Below are 19,667 nucleotides of genomic sequence, written 5' to 3' on the forward strand. Positions count from 1 at the left end.
ATATTTGAATGAAATGGGACTGCTTGAGATGAAAAAATATGGCGGAAAATAAATATATTTATTCCAAATTTCCATAAATCGTTTTCTTAGGATTATACAACGGAATTATATAACGCACCTACGTGCAGGTTGCGTTAATATTTTAATTTCTTAAAAAGAACTTCTTTAGTTATTTCATGTAAAAATTTATTTACTTTTTATCACCTAAAAATGGATTTCAAATTTAATCTAATTTTATAGATTGCTACGTCATTGTTTTAAATTTTTGTTATTTTTATTTGAAAATTATTGTATTAGGCCATAATTCAATTTGAAAAGTGATTTTTTCGTATTTAATATTAAAGAACATTAATAAAATTAGTCTAAATTGTATATTCTTATCATTTTCATTAATAAGACTTATCTAGAAACTAAATGTATATAAATAAATATATGCAAATTTTTTTGGGAAAACTTTAAAAAGTTTGTATAATCAATATAAGAAAATAAACTTTGCAATAAATCAAATAAGAAGATGAAAAATAAAATTGAATAATGATAGTCGATTTTATTCCTTAGTTTCCGATTCATATGTAATAAAACAGGAAAGAACCACAAAAGTAAAATTGAAATTGATGATGGCCGAATGCGCAAACGCATTGCAATGCAGTTTTTTTTGTTGTTGTTTTTTTGCTCTTTTTTTTAACTACTACTACTACCTCAATCGGTGTTCGGTGATATTAATATTGGCCACCTCGTCGCGCCACTCGTCTATCCCTCTCATAATTGAATGTGTCGATAGTTTAAAACTAAGATGGCCGACATTCGATTTAACGCTACGTTCTGTGTTAGAGTCAATTATTAAAAGTTGTCAGTGGTGTAGAAATCGTTAACCTCTCTATTCAACAAATATAAATATTTGTATGAATAACAAAACGTTACTTAATACTAAAATTTGTTGATTTTTTTCTTAAATTTATGCATTTTTTCATTTAGTTTTTAGTGACTATAATCGTCAATTCGTCATCATGTTAAAAATGGCGACGCCATTTTCATTAAATTTTACTGTAATACTAAGTGAACTTCATAATTGACTATTATACTAAAAAATTCAAATTAGTTTCAATTTTTAATAAAAATAAACTTTAAATCAATGTGTTTGCTAACGTTTTAAATAAAATTTATTAAAATTTTCGTTTTAAAATTTAATTTTGACGGATGCCACAGCTATCTTATAATTTTATCTCATACATAAATGCCCGAGGTGAGAGTTTTTCATCAATTTTCATTTATTTTTCATTGTATTTTATCGTTTATTATATTTATCAATGTTTTCCAAACATTTTCATGTACGATTTATCATAATTTCTTGGGTGTGTCAACGTACAACTTAGAATTTTTTATTCGGATTTGTTGAACTTTTTATTGTTTATACTTAAGTTTTTCGAAAATTTTCGATATAAGGATCTTGTGTTCCATTCATTTTATCGTATTTTCATGTTCTACAATGTTTGAGGAATATCATACACCAAAAATTTTTAATTTTCGCGATAGACCCTTTTTTGTTATTTTAACTTAAAGTTTCGATTCTGTTATCCATAAAAGTATAATTTTATCATATTTTCATCCCTTTATTTTCCATGAAAACTATGTGTTACGTAACATACAAAAATCCTTTCAATTGTGCGAAGATTATAGCTTTTTCCTTTAAAAACATAGTTTCATCCCTAATTTTGGGGATATTATCCTTTATTTTGACTGTATTATCCTCCATGTCCCGTATTTCATTCCCCTTCAGTGTATTTTGTTCATTTCGTTCTAAACAACCGTTTCCAAGATTCGCCAGACAATTTTGTTAATTTCATTTTGTTAGAATTCTTGAATTTTCGCCGATTTTTCGCTATCGTTAACATGTGTTTGATTGAATACAGTTTCACTGTACTTCGGGTAAACCCGAAAAAACACTAGCTTCAAATGTTTTTGGATAACTCGACCGGGTAAATTTTGTGGGGCTTGATATGTTTTAATAAATTTTTAGGCTTTCAATGATTTTTGGTCGATTGGGCTAACGATATTTTGTTTTATTTTATAGATGACCATGTCCGATTCGGAGTCAGATAACTCGGGATCTGATGGTGATGTAAATAATAGCAAAAGTGGGTCTTCTTCTGATAACTCTGGGTCTGATAGGTAAGCGATTTTCTTTGATTTTTTCGAGATTTAAGTGATTTTACAAATTGGGAAAGGATTTATGTGCCCAGGACATTCAATTACGTTTTTCGATTTTCGCTAACCGTGGACAAGGATTTTCCATGGATATTTCTCAGTACACTTGACATTTACCGTAGGAACATTTCCATGGTTACAACGAAAACTATTTGTCATATATTTACAGAATGTATTTATCGATTTTCACGAACTGTGACAGATGGTTCCACATTTAAAAGCCATTTATCGATGATTTTCAAGAATTTTCAGTGCATGTTTTCCAATATATTTTAAAATTATTATAAATATGTTTTCATATACATTTTCAAAATTTAAGTGAGTTTTTTAAATATATTTTTCGTCAATTTATTCGGAAGCAAGAGCTTTATAGATCCATCGTTTTGAATTTCTTTTTGAAATTCATTTATTAAAATAATTTTGGCAATGAAAATTTATTGTTTCAAGATTATTTCAGGGGATAATCATCCGATGGGAGGCTTTAACCTTTTTCTCTTCGACTTCTGATTCCTAAAATTAGGTGGAGGCTGCAAAACTTTGTTTTATGCTTATCGATTTTTACGAATTGTTGCTTTATATAGAAATGTTTTAGGAATCCGTTTTTTAGAATGATTTTAGTAGAGAAAATTTATTGTTTCATGGTTATTTCAGAGGAATGACACATAATCGAATGCTTATCTTTTGTCTCATGGCTATTTCAGGGGGATGACACCTGATCGAAAGCATTAGTTTTTCTCCATCCGGGTTCTCATTAGTAAAAGCATATAGAGACTTTGTAACTTCATGCTTATCGATTTTTACGAGCCTCGTATAGAAATTTTTTAGGAATCAGTTTCTTAAAATAATTTTATCAATGGAAATTTATTGTCTCATGGTTAATTCAGGGGAATAACACCTGATCGGAAACTTTAATTTCGTTCTACCCGGGGTCTGATTCCTAAAAGTATTTAGAGGTTTCAAAGTTCCGATTCATGCTTATCGACTTAAACAAATTATTACCCTTCTTGAAATTTTTTTAGGAATCCGTTTCTGAAAATGATTTTATTAATGAAAATTTAGTGTCTTGAGATCATTTTCAGGGGAATGACTGCTGATAAGAGGCTTTAATTTCTTTCTGTACAGGTTTTAGATTCTTAAAAGTATGTAGAGATTTCAAAATTTCGATTCATGCTTACCGACCTTTATAAATTATTACCCAGCATGAATTGTTTTAGGAATCCGTTTCTTAAAATGATATTAGTCATACAAATTCGTTATTTCATGGTGATTTTCATGGAAATGAGTCTGAGGTCTGATTCCTAAAAGTTTAAGGAGACTTAAAAATTTCAAATTATATTTTCTTTGATATTTTCCAATCTATTTGAATTTTACTAAACTTTATCTGTTCATTATTTTGAAAATTTATAGGAACCCTCTTTAAATAATTTAATGAAAATTTGGTGTCTGGTGGACATTTTTATAGAAAAAAAATTTTTGTATACATCATTTTATGAATATGAGCGTTAATTTTTTGACGCTTCGTCTTACATAACTTTAAAAAATTTGATAGCGGACTTTGATCATCGGAAAGTATTGAATATTCAAGAATTTCCCATATTATAGAAATTAATATTTGATAATTCTCCTAAATTACAAATTATTTTGAAAATATCTCAACATATAAATTATGTTTTGGAAATTTTTAGGATTCCGTTTCTTGAAAGAAAATTTTCTACCTGTGTAGAAATTATACGCTTGATGCAGGTGCTAAAAAGTCAACCTTGTTTTACCTTTTACAATTGTAAAAGGTAAAACGAAGTTGACTTTTTGGCACTGACCTGACCCGACACTTTTTTTATTGAACTTTTTTTTTCGTTTTCATAAATTTCCAAAACATGAAATTTGCCATTAATATAATTCTATAGTTGTCAAAAATATTTGATAATTTTCCTAAAACATCTCAATGTATAAATTATAATTCGGAATTTTTTAGGAATCCGTTTCTTGAAAAAAAAAAAGAAAGGTTAAATTGTTTATCTACCTGTGCAGATATTATAGTCTTGATGCAGGTGTCAAAAAGGCTACCTCGCTGTACCTTTCACAATAGACAGTGACCCTTAGACACTTTTTTTCATGGAGATTTAGTTGCATTTTAATGAATTTCCAAAACATCTGAAATCTTAGATTAATATATTTACGTTATAAATAGTGCAATTATGCACTTTTTTTTCTAAATATTTCGTATTTTGTAAGCGCAAAAAAAGAATTTCAAATATTTGATTCCCACAAAATTGGGTAATTTTTTAATTCTATTGAAATTCACAGTGATTCTGGATCATCGAGTTCCAGTTCATCAAGATCTAGTAAAGGAAATGATTCCGATTCCGGGAATGAAAATGAAGAAAATTCACGTACTGCATCGCCTGCCAAAACTAACGAAAACAATGCAACTGCACCGCCATCTCCAGCTGCCTCCGATCATAATAAGATAAATCACGATGATGAGGTATTTTTTGATTTTTTTTTTAATCGCTTTTCTTCTGTTAGCACCTTCTTAATCCCAATTTTTATTGCTCTTTCTTGCCTTTTTTATAGGCCATTATTCGATTTTAAAATTAAATTTTATCCAAAGCTTTTTATTGATCAAAATTTAGCTTAAAAATTTTCTAATTTTTCAAAAAAAAAAATTTCTTTTATTTTATGAAATTAAAATACGTTTTTTTTTGTTGTAGAAAACGGTATTTTACCAAGAAAAAAATAATATTTTTCTAGTAAAACAAAACATATTTCTCTTTATAAAAAGTTTCATTTTATTATGATTTTGTTTGAATTTTTTCAATAATTTTTAATTTTTTGTTTTTGTCAACTTTACAAAATGAAAAGGATGTTTCAAATTCTGATTCTGACGATGGTCGAAAATCAAAAAGTTCACGAAAAGATACTTCGGAACGCGCGGAAAGTGAAAATGACAAGAAATCGAAAACTAGCAGTCGAAGATCTAAAGCGTAAGTACAACCTTCTTTTTTTGTAAGGGAATTAATGGGCCCGTTAGACTTTGTTATGTTGGAACGTTAGATTACCTTACATGGAACCCTTATTATTTTGTTCTAAAATAAAAGTAGCTAAAGTTATTGTTTATAACAAGTCCCATCAAAACCAATCCACCCGTTTCAGAGATTAACCGAAAAAAATAGAGTAAAAAATAGACACATCTATCGAACGTTGGTTTAAATGCTTCGGAACCCTAATTATTTTACAAAATAAAGTAACCTAAGTTACTCCTTGTTACATCAGCTATTTACCAGTGAAAGTCCCGTCAAAACCAGTCCAGCCGTTTCGTAGATAAGCCGAAAAACAACAATCCATTTCAACCAAACGTTGGCTTGAATGTTACGGAACCCTAATTATTTTAGTAAAATATAGGTAGCCTAAGTCACTCCTTATAATATCAGCTATCTACCAGTGAAAGTCTCGTCAAAATCAGTCCAGCTGTTTTGAGGATTAGCCGAAACATAGTAAAAAAATAGACTCTTTAACCGAACCTTGGCTTGAATGTTACGGAACCCTAATTATTTTACTAAAATAAAAGTTGTCTAAGTTACTCCTTATAATGTCAGCTATCCGCCAGTGAAAGTCAGGTCAAAATTACTCCAACCGTTTCGGAGGTTAGCCGAAACAGACACTTTTTGAACATTTCTGTAATTAAAAAGAACTGATTTTATTGTAATTAATATAAACAAGATATTGGTTAATTTTGTTTGAAAAATTACAGTTCATCGTCATGGAATTCCGACAGTTCAGATTCCGAGAGTGATGTAGAACGAGAACGTCCTCCACCAAGTAAACGTGTTGGCGCAAATTTACGACGCGTTCCACAAAAACCAGCAATAAATTCAAATAGTAGCCATCATTCACGCCGTTCAACAAATAAAAGTGTACATAAATCGAACTCGTATAGCTCAGAAGAATCTAGTGTTGATTCCGATGATGAAAAAATTAGTCGACAAGCGTCACGGCGTAATGTACGTGGCGCAAATGCAATTAGTTATAAGGAACAGAGTGAAGAGGACGCAACTGGTAGTGAAGATTTAGTTGAAATTGACGCTGAACAACAATTAGCTGAAGAGGCTGCCCTAGAAGCGGAAGAAAAATGTGAAACTATAGAAAAAATTTTAGCACAACGACGTGGAAAAAAGAAAGGTTTGTTTCACAAAAAATATTTTAATTTTTTGCACATTTTAATCATTTTTTCGATTTGCGTTTATAGTTACGGGAAATATTACCACTATTTATGAAGTTGAAGAAAACGGTGATCCAAATGAAGGTGCGGAAAATCTACCACTGGACGAAACAGAAATGCAGTATTTAATTAAATGGAAAGGTTGGGCCCATATTCATAATACATGGGAATCTGAAGAATCATTAAAAGAACAAAAAGTAAGTTTTTACGAAATATCTTGTTACGGAAATCTTATGCTTTGGCGAAAGAAGCGTTTGAGGCAGTTTTTAAGTTACCAGAGAGTCTATTGTTTCATTATTTTTTATGCCAGTATGGCTCGATACTCACTTCTTAGCGAAGTTGAAAATAAGTTATTAGGACGCGTTCATTTGACGGTTCTTTCATTAATATCGTATTTCTTCGATGAAAAATGAAAAGATCGTTAAAAAATAAACCGGATTACCTGAGAGTCGGGTTTGAGGTTCTTGGTGAAATTGAAAATCTTTCACTAAAACCATCATCCTCCGACGAAAAATGAAAAGGTCGTTAAAAAAGCAAGCCGGAATGAAGGTTAGACTGTAATATAAAATTTTTGTTTGTAGGTAAAGGGTATTAAAAAATTAGATAATTTTGTAAAACGAGAGACTGACTTAGAAATATGGCGAAATCATGCGTCACCAGAAGATTTAGATTATTACGAATGTCAAATCGAATTACAACAAGAATTATTAAAAAGTTACAATAATGTGGAACGTATTATTGCACAATATGAGAAACCGGAAAAAACCGGCATCGATTATTATGTAAAATGGGAGAGTTTACCATACGCAGAATCAACATGGGAAGATTCAACGTTGTTAGATAGAAAATGGCCACATAAAATACGTGAATTTCGTGAACGCGAAGACTCAAAACGGACACCATCGCGCCATAGTAAAGTATTAAAATATCGGCCTAAATTTCATGAAATTAAAACACAACCAGAATATTTTGGCGGGGAAGATAACACATCGTTGATACTACGTGATTATCAAATGGACGGTTTAAATTGGTTAGTCCATTCGTGGTGTAAAGAGAATTCAGTGATATTAGCCGATGAAATGGGTTTGGGTAAAACGATCCAAACAATATGTTTTTTATACTATTTATTCAATGTTCATCATTTATACGGTCCTTTCTTGTGTGTTGTGCCCTTAAGTACGATGACGTCATGGCAACGAGAATTTCAGCAATGGGCCCCCGAAATGAATATTGTTACATATCTAGGGGATGTTAATTCACGTAATGTGGTAAGTATTTCTTTTTGATCAATTTTCTAAAATATTATCTACTACACTTTTCCATTTCAAATTCTGCTCAAATCAAGAAAATTGATGCTAGATTGAATAAAAATTACAAGATTTCTTTTTTTGTAGTGACATAAAAATTTCCTACAAGAAAGTTTTTTAATTTATTTTGTTCAAAGAAAAATGTTTCTGCAAAATTTTATCGAAAACGATATTTTTTTTTTTTTAGTACTTTCGATGTGAAATGGTAACCTTAAAAAATCTCTATCAGAATTTCCAGTAAATATATCCCTTTTCGATTACATTTAGATCATCGGACTTTATTTCTCAATATGTTAATATGGTAAAGGAAAAGTCGAATATCGGAATAATACTTGATGAGTACTAATCGAAATCTTATCAAGGCGAAAAAACGCCTTGAACTCTGTACTGGAACAGTTTTAAGGTCCTCCCAATAATCTTTTTTCAGGGATTCGCATGATATTATATTCTAAATAAGAATAACCTTACGATTATTCGCGAAAAACCAGAGAAGCAGCGGACTCCTTGGCACGAGAGGGGTCGTCGCAAACGCATCTTTCTCGTGAGCCTGTCATTCTCATAGTAAGATGTTCCGTAATTTACCGAATGAAGGAATGATTACGAAATGGTCAACTTTGATAACTGGGACTTCGCGCGGGGTATGAGACAGGCCAAACTGTGAATAACCACAGCTAGATCATTCGACTGTGTTCGTCTGAAATTTACTAGGGCAAAGTTAAAAAGGATTGCGGGACTGTCAGGGCTCTGTTGATTGAATTACCACCTTCATAACATGGGGATCGTTGATTATCCCAATTGTAGGTCTAGGTCTGTATGGAGGACGATGAAACCTTCATACATGTTATTTGCGTAAGGTTTAGAATGTTATCAATGTTGGGTAAAATCCCGGCGGAGAAGCTGTAGGCTTTCTTCGTGGCGTCTAATCTAGACAAAATCCTATAACATCATCTGCTTAAAATTGTATGCCTTATCCGGAATCTCCTCGCCTTCGGGTGACAAGTTGTTTTCAAGAAGAGTACAGAAGACCCTTTGGTGTAGGTGCTAGGGTCCCATTTGCGGTACCCCTCTTATGTTTTATTATTATTGGTTGTCTTGAAGAATATTCTGCTAAGTAAACGAGTTTATATCTCTAATGCCTTTTGAACGACGTAATTTAAAAAAAAAAAAATATTATTTAACCTTTCACATCAAAATTTATGATAATAAAATATCGTTTAAATATTATTTTGTAAGAAATTTTAACGCTATACAAAAATGTTTTCTTGCAATTTTGCTCTATTTAGCCTTAATTTTTGCAGCATTTGAGGTCGAAAAATGTATGTCGAAAACAAAAAATAATCAAAAAACAAAAATTATAAAACAAAACAAATTCCAAAAACCACACAATTCTATTTTCCATGAACAGATTCGACAATTTGAATGGTGTTACAATAGTTCAAAACGACTGAAATTCAATGCTGTTTTAACCACATACGAAATTGTATTGAAAGATAAAGCATTTTTGGGTAGCTATAGTTGGGCTGTACTGTTAGTTGACGAGGCGCATCGTTTAAAAAATGACGATTCACTGTTATACAAAGCCTTAATGGAATTTGATACGAATCATCGATTATTAATTACAGGCACCCCATTACAAAATAGCTTAAAAGAATTATGGGCATTATTACATTTCATAATGCCACAGAAATTTGATCAATGGGAAGATTTTGAAAAAGATCATGAAAATGCTGCGACAAAAGGCTACTCAAAATTACATAAACAGCTCGAGCCATTTATATTACGGCGTGTTAAAAAAGATGTTGAAAAATCATTACCAGCGAAAGTTGAACAAATTTTACGTGTGGAAATGACGTCAATACAAAAACAATATTATAAATGGATCCTAACAAAAAATTATAATGCCTTACGTAAAGGGGTCAAAGGCTCAACAAATACTTTTTTAAACATTGTTATCGAATTAAAAAAATGTTGTAATCATGCGCTGTTAACAAAACCCACTGAATATGAAGCTCAAACCAATCAAGAGGATCACATTCAGGTAAATCAGTTTTTTTTTTCTTTTTAAAATCCAAAATCTACCCTTGTGTCGACAGCAACGCATTTGAGATTCTTTTTTTTTATTTTCGTTTCAAAAAAATATTAAATCAATCTTCATGAAACTTCATGAATTCGTTTCTTTAATCATTTTGGACGAAAATTATGAACGAAATTTTGTTTCATATGAGAGAAGTTGTCATTGAATTTCTAGCGAAGTGTTCGATGACCTTTAAGGTATTTCTAGCGGCATAAGAGAGAACGCGATATCTTTAAAAGAGAAAAAATATATTTATCTAAATAGTAGTGTATTACTTCAGTAAATCTGTCAACGCTACAACGAATACTGTGTATACTAGGTACAAGCATCTCATAAACCATCCTTAATTTGTTCATTTCAATACAGGGTGGACTATTTCAATCTATTTATGGCTTATAGCTCGTTTTGTAGTTAACCAACCAACAAATAATAATTGAGAACTTGCAGAGTTTGATGGGGGGGGGGGTTTATTATTCTGACTTCAGATGGGACCTAGTTCGTTGGGCTGCTAAAAGTTAAAATATAACATTTTAAATTTGAAAGTGATTCTCATAAAAAACTTATTTTTCGAAAATCATTAGCTTTCGGAGGAAATGCGGCTTAAAAATATGTAATTATTGTAATTTGCATTTAATCGTAAGAAAATACGCTAGCTTTAGAAAAAATGTTTTAGACAAAAGTTACCCAAGACAATAAAAGTGTCAATGACTTTTAAGTCCAGGTAAATTTTCAAAATAATTTGAAGATCAAGGTCCTTGAAACTAGAACTTTAGGTCGAAGTCATGGACACATGTAAATGTCCTTTATTGCCAATTGACAATTATTGACTAAAACATTTTAGTGTGTTTTCTTTCAATTAAATTAAATAATTTTCGAAAAAATAAAAAGTGATAGTTTTTTTTTATAAGGATCAACTTTTCTAATTTAAAGTGTTATTCTATTTCTTACCTTTTAGGATCTGACTTGACTATTAAAGCAACCCGAAGAACTGGGTCCGACTTCAGAACATAATGTCCTCCATGAAACTCGGTAACTTTTGTTCAAGTTATTTTTTGGTTGATTAATTACACTGAACTATTAGCCATAATAAATTAAAATGGTCCAGCCTGTAATGAAGTTTTTTTTTTTGCAAAATTATTTTCTATATCAAAAGCCGCGAACTAAAAAGAATGTCTTCTAAATTTCTATCCTTTACATGTTAAATATCGACAACTTTTAAAGTTTATAGCAGCTAACAGCTTCATGGCGTTTTTATAGATTCATGGCGTTTATTTAACTACTATTTTGGAATTTTTCGGGCAAAAATATTTTAGTCACATCTCGTTAGAGATACCTTAAACAAATAAAAATTCCGTCTGTAAAACTTACATCAGTTTTATCCTAAACAAATTAGCCTTACCGCTTCCTTGTTTCCGATTGTTTTTTTCAACAATTAATTTTCTTTTGCAGCAATTATTACGTGGTTCAGGAAAATTAGTGTTATTAGATAAATTATTAGTACGATTACGTGAAACGGGACATCGTGTTTTAATATTTTCACAAATGGTTCGTATGTTGGATATCCTAGGTGAATATTTACAAAAAAGGCATTTTCCATTCCAACGTTTAGATGGTAGTATAAAAGGTGAATTACGTCGACAAGCGTTAGATCATTTTAATGCTGAAGGTTCACAAGTATGTATACAAATTTATCATCAAAATTTTATTTATTTTTTATTTTTAATTTACTTACAATTGTCTTTTTTCCAGGATTTTTGTTTTTTATTATCAACAAGAGCTGGTGGATTAGGTATTAATTTAGCAACAGCCGATACTGTGATCATTTTTGATTCAGATTGGAATCCTCAAAACGACTTACAAGCGCAAGCTAGAGCTCATCGTATTGGGCAAAAGAATCAGGTTAGTGTTGTTATCTAGTAATTTCGCCCAAGGCCGGGTTAACCCATTTTATGGTCCTTGTTTAGTAATATTAGTAAACTATCGTTACAAATCTTTTTAAAAAAGCAATTTTGACTCGATCCTAGATATTTGTCTCTGCGATGATCCACTCCTGGACACAGCCACATCAATAAAAATGGTTGTTAGTAGTGAAAATTATATGTTTTTACTAAATCAAAAAATGACTACGGGAAACCAATCTTGATTACTGGAACTTTGCGCAGGGCATGCTAGGCCAGTTTCTGTGTTCGCCTGATACTCATTAGAGCACAGTTGAGAAGGGTGCTGCACATGTCGATATCATTTTCATTACACCTCTGATGATAACATTTGTAGAGTCTGAATGGAGGACGATGAAACCTCTATACATGTTATTTGCACCTGCAGAAACTTGCAAGGCGTGAGGTTCAAAATGCTTGGGCCGAAACCTTGTATCAATCAGTCCTGGTATAAATCCCGCCAGATAAGCTGTGGGCTTTCATCTGCTTAAAATAGCATCTCTGATCTGGAGGCGTCTTGCCTTCAGGTGATAGGTTGTTCTCAAGGAGAGTACTTGATCTAGGTGCTTGGCACTCATTTTCGGTACCCCTCCTCAATTTTCCTGACAGTTCTATTTCTCTGACTGTTAGTATTATAAATTAAAATTCTTTATTTGAAAAATATAGAATTTTCTATTTGGGTATACGATTATCCGACCTTGTTTTCGTCCCGAATTCCCAAGTTGGCATCACTAGCCTCTCTTTCAATCGGAAAATCAAGAAGACTCTCGCTTTTTAGAAAATTTTTAAATATATATTTTGTTACAGGTGAATATTTATAGATTGGTAACGGCGCGTAGTGTCGAAGAAGAAATTGTTGAGCGTGCTAAACAAAAAATGGTGTTAGATCATTTAGTTATTCAACGGATGGACACAACAGGTCGTACTGTACTCGATAAAAAAGGTTCATCGAACAATACACCCTTCAATAAAGAGGATTTGACAGCTATACTTAAATTTGGTGCCGAAGAATTATTCAAAGATGAAGATGATAAAGACGAAGAACCTACTGTAAGATATTACAGTGAAACGCGTTTCTTTTACAAATTATTAAATTTTTGAATGTGTGTTTTCAGTGTGATATTGATGAAATTTTACGGCGTGCTGAAACACGTGATGAAGGTCCAACAATGGCTGGTGATGAATTATTAAGTGCATTTAAGGTAGCCAGTTTTGCCGCATTTGATGAGGATAAGGAGCCAGAACCGGAAGTGTCTGGTGTTGATGATGAGAGCAAAGATTGGGATGATATTATACCAGAAACGCTACGGAAGCGTGTTGAAGAAGAGGAGCGTAGTAAGGAAATGGAAGATTTATATTTACCGCCACGGAGCAGGAAAACCCTTCAACAGATTAATCAATCCGATAGTGAAGGTAAGATTTAAAATTTAATTAGGTGAAGTAGGTATCTTCCTAGGGGCCCCGGCGAAAGGTTAAAAGAGAAAAAGACAAATTTGTAGAAGGAGGCGTCAAGTGAAAGATAAATTTTTTCCGGGCGGCCCTGCTCTAAATTCTGAAGATCTTCATCGATATCTTGAAATGTGTGTATTTTGCATTAATTTTAACCATAAAATCTCCGTTTTTGGATTCGATTTATTTTAGTTCAGTGGAATTAGAAGAATTTCGAATAATAATACTTCAAAAACAATCTAAAAATCTTTGCTTTACTCATAGAAACCGGTAATTAGACATTTTTGTGATAATTTGTCATGACTTTTAGGTGATGGTGAAAGAGGGAGCCGTAAACGTAGACGAGCAGCTGGTAACGAGGACACATCATCATCGGACGGTGAAGGTGGTTCAGACGATGACAGACCGAAGAAACGTGGTCGTCCACCAACTGGTGCTCGAGAACGCATCAAAGGATTCACAGACGCTGAAATTCGTAAATTTGTCAAGAGCTATAAAAAATTCAGTGCACCTTTAAAACGTTTAGAAGCGGTGGCATGTGATGCCGAATTACAGGAGAAACCGTTAGCCGAACTTCGTAAACTTGGTGAAATGTTACGAGAACGGTGTCTGGCGTATATGACACCAAATGAAAATGATGATGCTACTACTGGTGCCGATGGTAAAGGTAAGTCAAAAGATTTCCTAAGAAATTTTCACATGGTGGCACCTGCCCATACCCCCCCCCCCTTTAAAGTATTCAGAATTGATTTAGACTTAAACCAACTTCATATTAAAAGAAATAAAACTTTTTATTTAAAATTGCCTTGGTGCTCGTACATTCTTAATATTCAAAATTATGATTTTGAAAAATCTAAAAAATAATGGATAAATATTTTCATATTTAATTTGTTTACAGATGCAAACGGTCGTAAACAACGAGCCCGTGGACCATCATTTAAATTAGGTGGTGTATCTGTCAATGCAAAAACAATGATGCAATGTGAGAAAGAATTAGAACCATTAGACACGATTTTACCATCCGATGCGAATGAAAGACTCAAATGGATGTTAGAAATTAAAACAAAACCAGCACACTTCGATGTGGAATGGGACGCACCAGAAGATTCAAAATTATTGATTGGTATTTATCAATATGGTATGGGATCATGGGAAGCGATTAAAATGGATCCATCATTAGCGATTGGTGATAAAATATTAGCAAATGGTGATAAGAAACCTCAAGCCAAACATTTACAATCTAGATGTGAATATTTGTTACGAATATTACGAAAGAATATTGATTTGAAACAAGGTTTGGTTAGTATTTATTGTATTTCTCTTTTTTTTTTTTGAAAACATATATTTTATCCAATAACTCGAAGTTGCTTCAATTTTTAGGATCTTTTTTTTTTTTAAATTTATGATTAAAAAATTATGTGGGTCAGCTCCGACGCACGACTGGAATTTACTCCTTAAGTGTTGTACAGGATGCTATATCCGTCAAGCTATTTTCAGTTTCAAACAATAGATACTTTGTCTGTTAAACGTACGTAAAAGCTTCAAACACGTGAATTTGTTCAAAACTTTTTTATTTTTTCACACAATCGAATATTAAGAATTTGTAATACCCATTAATCCGAAAATTAAAGCAATTTCTTTCTAATTGTACATTAGAAATTAATTTTGTTTGTTTGTTTTGTTTACAGCCGAAACCGAAAAAACAACGAAGAGCCAAAGAAGTGAAGTCAAAAGAGACAACAGGGGAACATGATGAAATTAGTTCAGATAATGATAGTCATAGTATGTCACATACTCCATCCGGAAAGAAACAATCTAGATCTCAAGAAAAAACTCATAAGGTAAATTTTCTGTTTATAATAATGTTTCATCAAAACCTACAAAGTTTCTAAAATTTCGAGGCATTTTATTTTTGGTATATGATTAATTAATTGAATTATTTTAGGTGAAAGCGAAATCAGAAGATGAAAGTAAAGATGAATCATTAGACAAAGGTCGTGAAAAGAAAGCGAAGAAGGATAAAGAATCAAAGAAAAAGAAACAAGTTGGTCCAATGCATTTTACAGCGAACAATGAACCACGTGCGCTTGATGTACTGGGTGATTTAGATCCATCCATATTTAATCAATGTAAAGAATTGATGCGTCCTGTAAAGAAAGCATTAAAAGCACTAGATAATCCAGATCAATCGTTAGATGAAACTGCTCAAGTGAATCACACACGTGAATGTCTGTTACAGATTGGTAATCAAATTAATAAGTGTTTAACGGAATATGAAAAAGATCCCGAAAAGGCAAAAGAATGGCGAAGGTAAGTCTAAATCAAATACATTAACTTATCAGCTCCCTATCCCCTTTTTTTGGTGGAAATATCATAGTTTTTAAAGCTTCGCGTACTTCTACAGTCTTTACTAATTAAGAGGGTTGAAAATTAGATTTTGTGTCTTTTCAGATTCTTTACACCCCTCTACAGACTATCAAAATTATGTTTGAGCCTTGAAAATTTGTTTATAAATTTAATTTGTATAAAAAAAGTGCTTTTTTGAAGGTGAAAAAATCCTAGCTTCTTTTCTCGTTTTTAATATCGAATTTCTGTGTTCAATAACATGAAATACCAAAAATCTTATTTCAATAAGGGAGAAATATGACCATAGTGTCGGAGCTCTGTTATTCACGATTTGTTTTTTCTATTTTCCACAGTAATTTATGGTATTTTGTATCAAAATTTACGGTATTTGATGCGAAAAAATTGTATAAAATTTATAAACATGCTGTGAAAAAAGCGAACGCAAAAGAAGGTAAAGAGGAAAAGCCTACAAAAGATAAACATACCGATAAGGAGAAAGAAAAGAAGAAGAAATCAAAAGATAAGGATCACCATCATCATCACAAGGATAGCAAGGATTCTAGAACGAATGATATGGATACGTCATCATCACATTCAACAAATAAACGGCGATTAGATGATAAGGACGATTCACATAAAGATAATAAACGAATACATCACAGTGATCGATCTGACAGGTAAATAAATATGTATCCTGAATGCTATTCTTTTTAAGTCGTACCTCTAGGACATTCAATCCCATGATCAGCCGTTGAGGGGTCAAGATCCAATCAAGGATAGTATATGAATGTTTCGAGGAACTGAATCGCCTGGCACTGAATAACACAGTCAGACTAATCTGGGTACCGAACCACTTCGTTAAAGGGAATGAACCAAGGGACTTGTTGGGATGAAAGGGGCTGTATCAAACGCCTCTTTCACCTAAATTTGTCATTCCCCTAGCAAGATGGTCCGTAATTTACCGAACCAGGGAATGTCTTACGACAAGCCCATTGGGACTCTGTCGAAGGGTAGTAAACTGTCGATTTATCTACCACCTTCGTAATATAGGGATCTCTGATGATCCTGTTATTTGCATCTCCATTCATGAAATCTGCAGGACGTCAGATTCAGAATGTTTGGATCCGGAACCTCGAATCCACCAATCCTGGTAGAGATCCCGGTGGAGAAGCTGTGGGCTTTCCTATATCTGATTTTAATAGCATGTCTTATCCGAAGACGTCTCACCTTCGAGTGACGGGATGTTCTCAAGAAGTTCAAAGAAAAACCCTTAGTCTAGGTGTTACCGACAAATTTACGGTACCCATCTTATGTTTTATTATTATTATTATCCCATGATCAGGGCACAGAGAACCCGTTGGTCTACATGTTAGGGATCCACTTGCGGTACCCCTCTTATATTTTATTATTCCGTGATCAGAATTATTTGCGAAATTTACCTGCCAAGCTAGACCGAATCATTTTTTACTAGATTGAGTACTCACTCGCTTTGTTGTACACAAAGATTCTGTGTTATTTAAGTATTCCGATTTTTCAGGACACTTTGAAATATGCCTTGCTAAAACCTTGGGAATGTTATAAATAAAATTTTCTGTTATAAATTTTTACAGATCTCGAGATTTAGACACATCGAATGATCGATCTTCTTGGTCTGGTAATATTGGTCCAGTGGCTGCGGCAGCCTCAACACCACAAAGAACAAATATACCACCATACAATAGGCACGATGTAAATCCAGGTGATACACGAGCTCTTTATGGTGATCAAGCAATTGATCGTTGGCAATCATCAAATGGTCCACACTCTAGGGAGAGGTAAAACGAACTGCTTTCGGAGTTTTTCTAACTAGTTTTAAAAGTTCACTAATATATCCGTTTTGTTCTGTAGATTTACTGGAAGTACAAGTAATGATCATAAAAGAGGTGGAGAACGTTTTGATGGTTATTCAAGAGGGCCAGTGAGTGCGGGTTATCATCGTGGTGATCGTAATCAACCTAGAATTAACGATAAACGACGGTAAGATCATGAAAATATCTTATTTTTCCTTTTATCAACTTTTTAAAACCCCCTAAAAACGGTGCATTTGCACTCCTGCTTTTCTTAAACAGCTCTAATCCTTTTTCGGTATCACAACAGACTATGGTCTAAGTGTGTCCCATCCTGACAAAAAAAGAGTTTCTTAGTTTTAAGAATATAATTCTGTAGACCCGATTCTTCATCGATATTTCGAAATGTGTCTATTCTATATCAGTTTTATCCAGAAATCTCCATGTTTGGGACTGATTCTATAATCATGGATAAGAAATTTCAGAAGAACAATTCGATTGCCATTCTGAGTTAATTATTTTTCTAATTAGTTTTAAATATTTTGTTTCAGATTCCATCCAGGTGGTGGGGGCGGCGGAGGCAGTTACAATAGTCATTATGTAAGTGTTCAATATTCATCAAGTGGTCCACCTGGTATGTTTCCACGTGATCGTTTCTCCGGTACAAATGATTGGCGAAATGAACGTGACTATCGAAAAGATTACAATCGTCGTGAACCACCTTAAAGAATTTACCTTTACCTTAACTACAAAAACAAATTTCTTTTAATTTAAAAAACAAGCAAAAAATTACCTCATACTTAAAAAAAAAATATTTTACTGTGAAAAACTTACGGAAAAGTGTGAGATGTTAGTGTTTTTTTTTTTCTTTAAAAAAAAAAAGGAATTTTCCTAAAAATTATTCATCAAAATTTTCATCATCGTGTGTAGATTAAAAAAAATTATATAAATTGGTACTGCGCAAGTGTTGTACAGATTTTGAAACGTGTGAAAAAAATAATTTTTTTTTGGGGCCGAACAGAAACGTTTTTATTTAAATTAGTGCAGACAGATCAGTCTCAAAAAAAAAGTGTGTGCATTTTTCAGGCGTAATTTACTCAAATAAAAAGAAAAAATCTTTTACGTCTCCTAGTTTTCAAAACCAGAAAAAAAAGTTTAGAAAAATAATTAATTGCAAGAAAATTTTGCTTTTTGTCAGAGAATAATTTTCCTTTCTTTTTTTTTTCTTGTACAGATATTATATTTAAGCATAAGTTTTTCGAAAAATTTCCAGTTGTAAATACTAGTTGATAAGTTCTCTATTCCCCCTTGATTCCCCCCCACAACACAACCATCCTGTTAATTACGATTATATATCATCTATTAAATATTATTTGTACCAATCCAGTTAATAAAAAATCGGTGCATCCAAAAGTTGTACCCAAATTTTGATTTGAGAACAAAGTGTTTCATTTAGTCATTCCTAATTTAAGTTGAGAGCAGATATATACCAAAACTTTATAGTAACTTCAGAACTTAGACTTTTTGGAATATTTAACTCTTAGTCCATCATATTTAAAAGTATTTTTTTTTTTCAATTTCGTTCCAATTATTTTTCTAGAACTTAGTTTAAGTTAGGTTGGTGATCCTGGGGTGGGACACACTTAGACCATAGGGTCCGTTGTGATACCGAAAAAGAGTTGGCCCATCCCAGACCACTACTCCATGAATCATTTGGAGCTGTTTAAAAAGAGCAGGGATGCTTTGACGTCAACGGATTTTAGGTCGGAGAAATCGTTAAAGAGTGGTTGACTCAAATAAGTCCATCTCCTTATAGCAAGAGCTGGACAGTGACAGAGAAGATGAGACATCATCTCTTCCTCCTCCTCACTGTAGCAACTCATGCAATAGTCGTGATACACTATCTGACCCAGGCGTTCAGCTAACCGTAGGTCCATCTATGTTTTATTATTTTAACTATATTTATTTATGATTTGTAAATATGTTTGATTTTTATTATAAATTTACTTTGAGATATAGATTATCAAATTACTTTATGTTTTTATTTATGATTTATAAATTATTTCTACGAAATTTTAAGAAATTAATCAAAATATTTGTTTATGTGACAACGCTGTAAAAATACGGCACATCACTGAAACGCGATCAGCTCTGTCCGGCGATCAGCAATTTCCTCTTTTTCCAGCTAGATAATTTTTATCTATTTTTCCCAATTTTTTAATTTGGTACGCTCCGTTATATGCTGCGTTAGTTTCCAAACTTGATCATATCGCGAAAATCTTAACGAGTATTGGGCAAATTCAA

The 19,667-nt window shown here is 32.4% G+C and overlaps 1 protein-coding gene across 1 annotated transcript; it reads left to right on the forward strand.

Moving 5' to 3' along the window:
* The first annotated feature begins 1,139 nt into the window (after window positions 1-1,139).
* LOC123302464 (chromodomain-helicase-DNA-binding protein 1) lies at window positions 1,140-19,636 on the forward strand. The gene is made up of 20 exons (XM_044885376.1): window positions 1,140-1,243; window positions 2,072-2,169; window positions 4,510-4,690; window positions 5,068-5,189; window positions 5,957-6,384; window positions 6,452-6,621; window positions 7,006-7,692; window positions 9,137-9,769; window positions 11,255-11,479; window positions 11,555-11,704; window positions 12,550-12,792; window positions 12,858-13,155; window positions 13,502-13,858; window positions 14,090-14,490; window positions 14,880-15,032; window positions 15,137-15,501; window positions 15,891-16,214; window positions 17,148-17,351; window positions 17,425-17,553; window positions 17,915-19,636. The coding sequence occupies exons 1-20, from the start codon at window positions 1,235-1,237 to the stop codon at window positions 18,087-18,089; spliced, it is 5,352 nt and encodes a 1,783-aa protein (XP_044741311.1). The 5' UTR covers window positions 1,140-1,234; the 3' UTR covers window positions 18,090-19,636.
* The last annotated feature ends 31 nt before the right edge of the window (window positions 19,637-19,667 follow it).

Source organism: Chrysoperla carnea, chromosome X (genome assembly GCF_905475395.1).
Source record: "Chrysoperla carnea chromosome X, inChrCarn1.1, whole genome shotgun sequence".
In the NCBI taxonomy this organism is placed as follows: Eukaryota; Metazoa; Arthropoda; class Insecta; order Neuroptera; family Chrysopidae; genus Chrysoperla; species Chrysoperla carnea.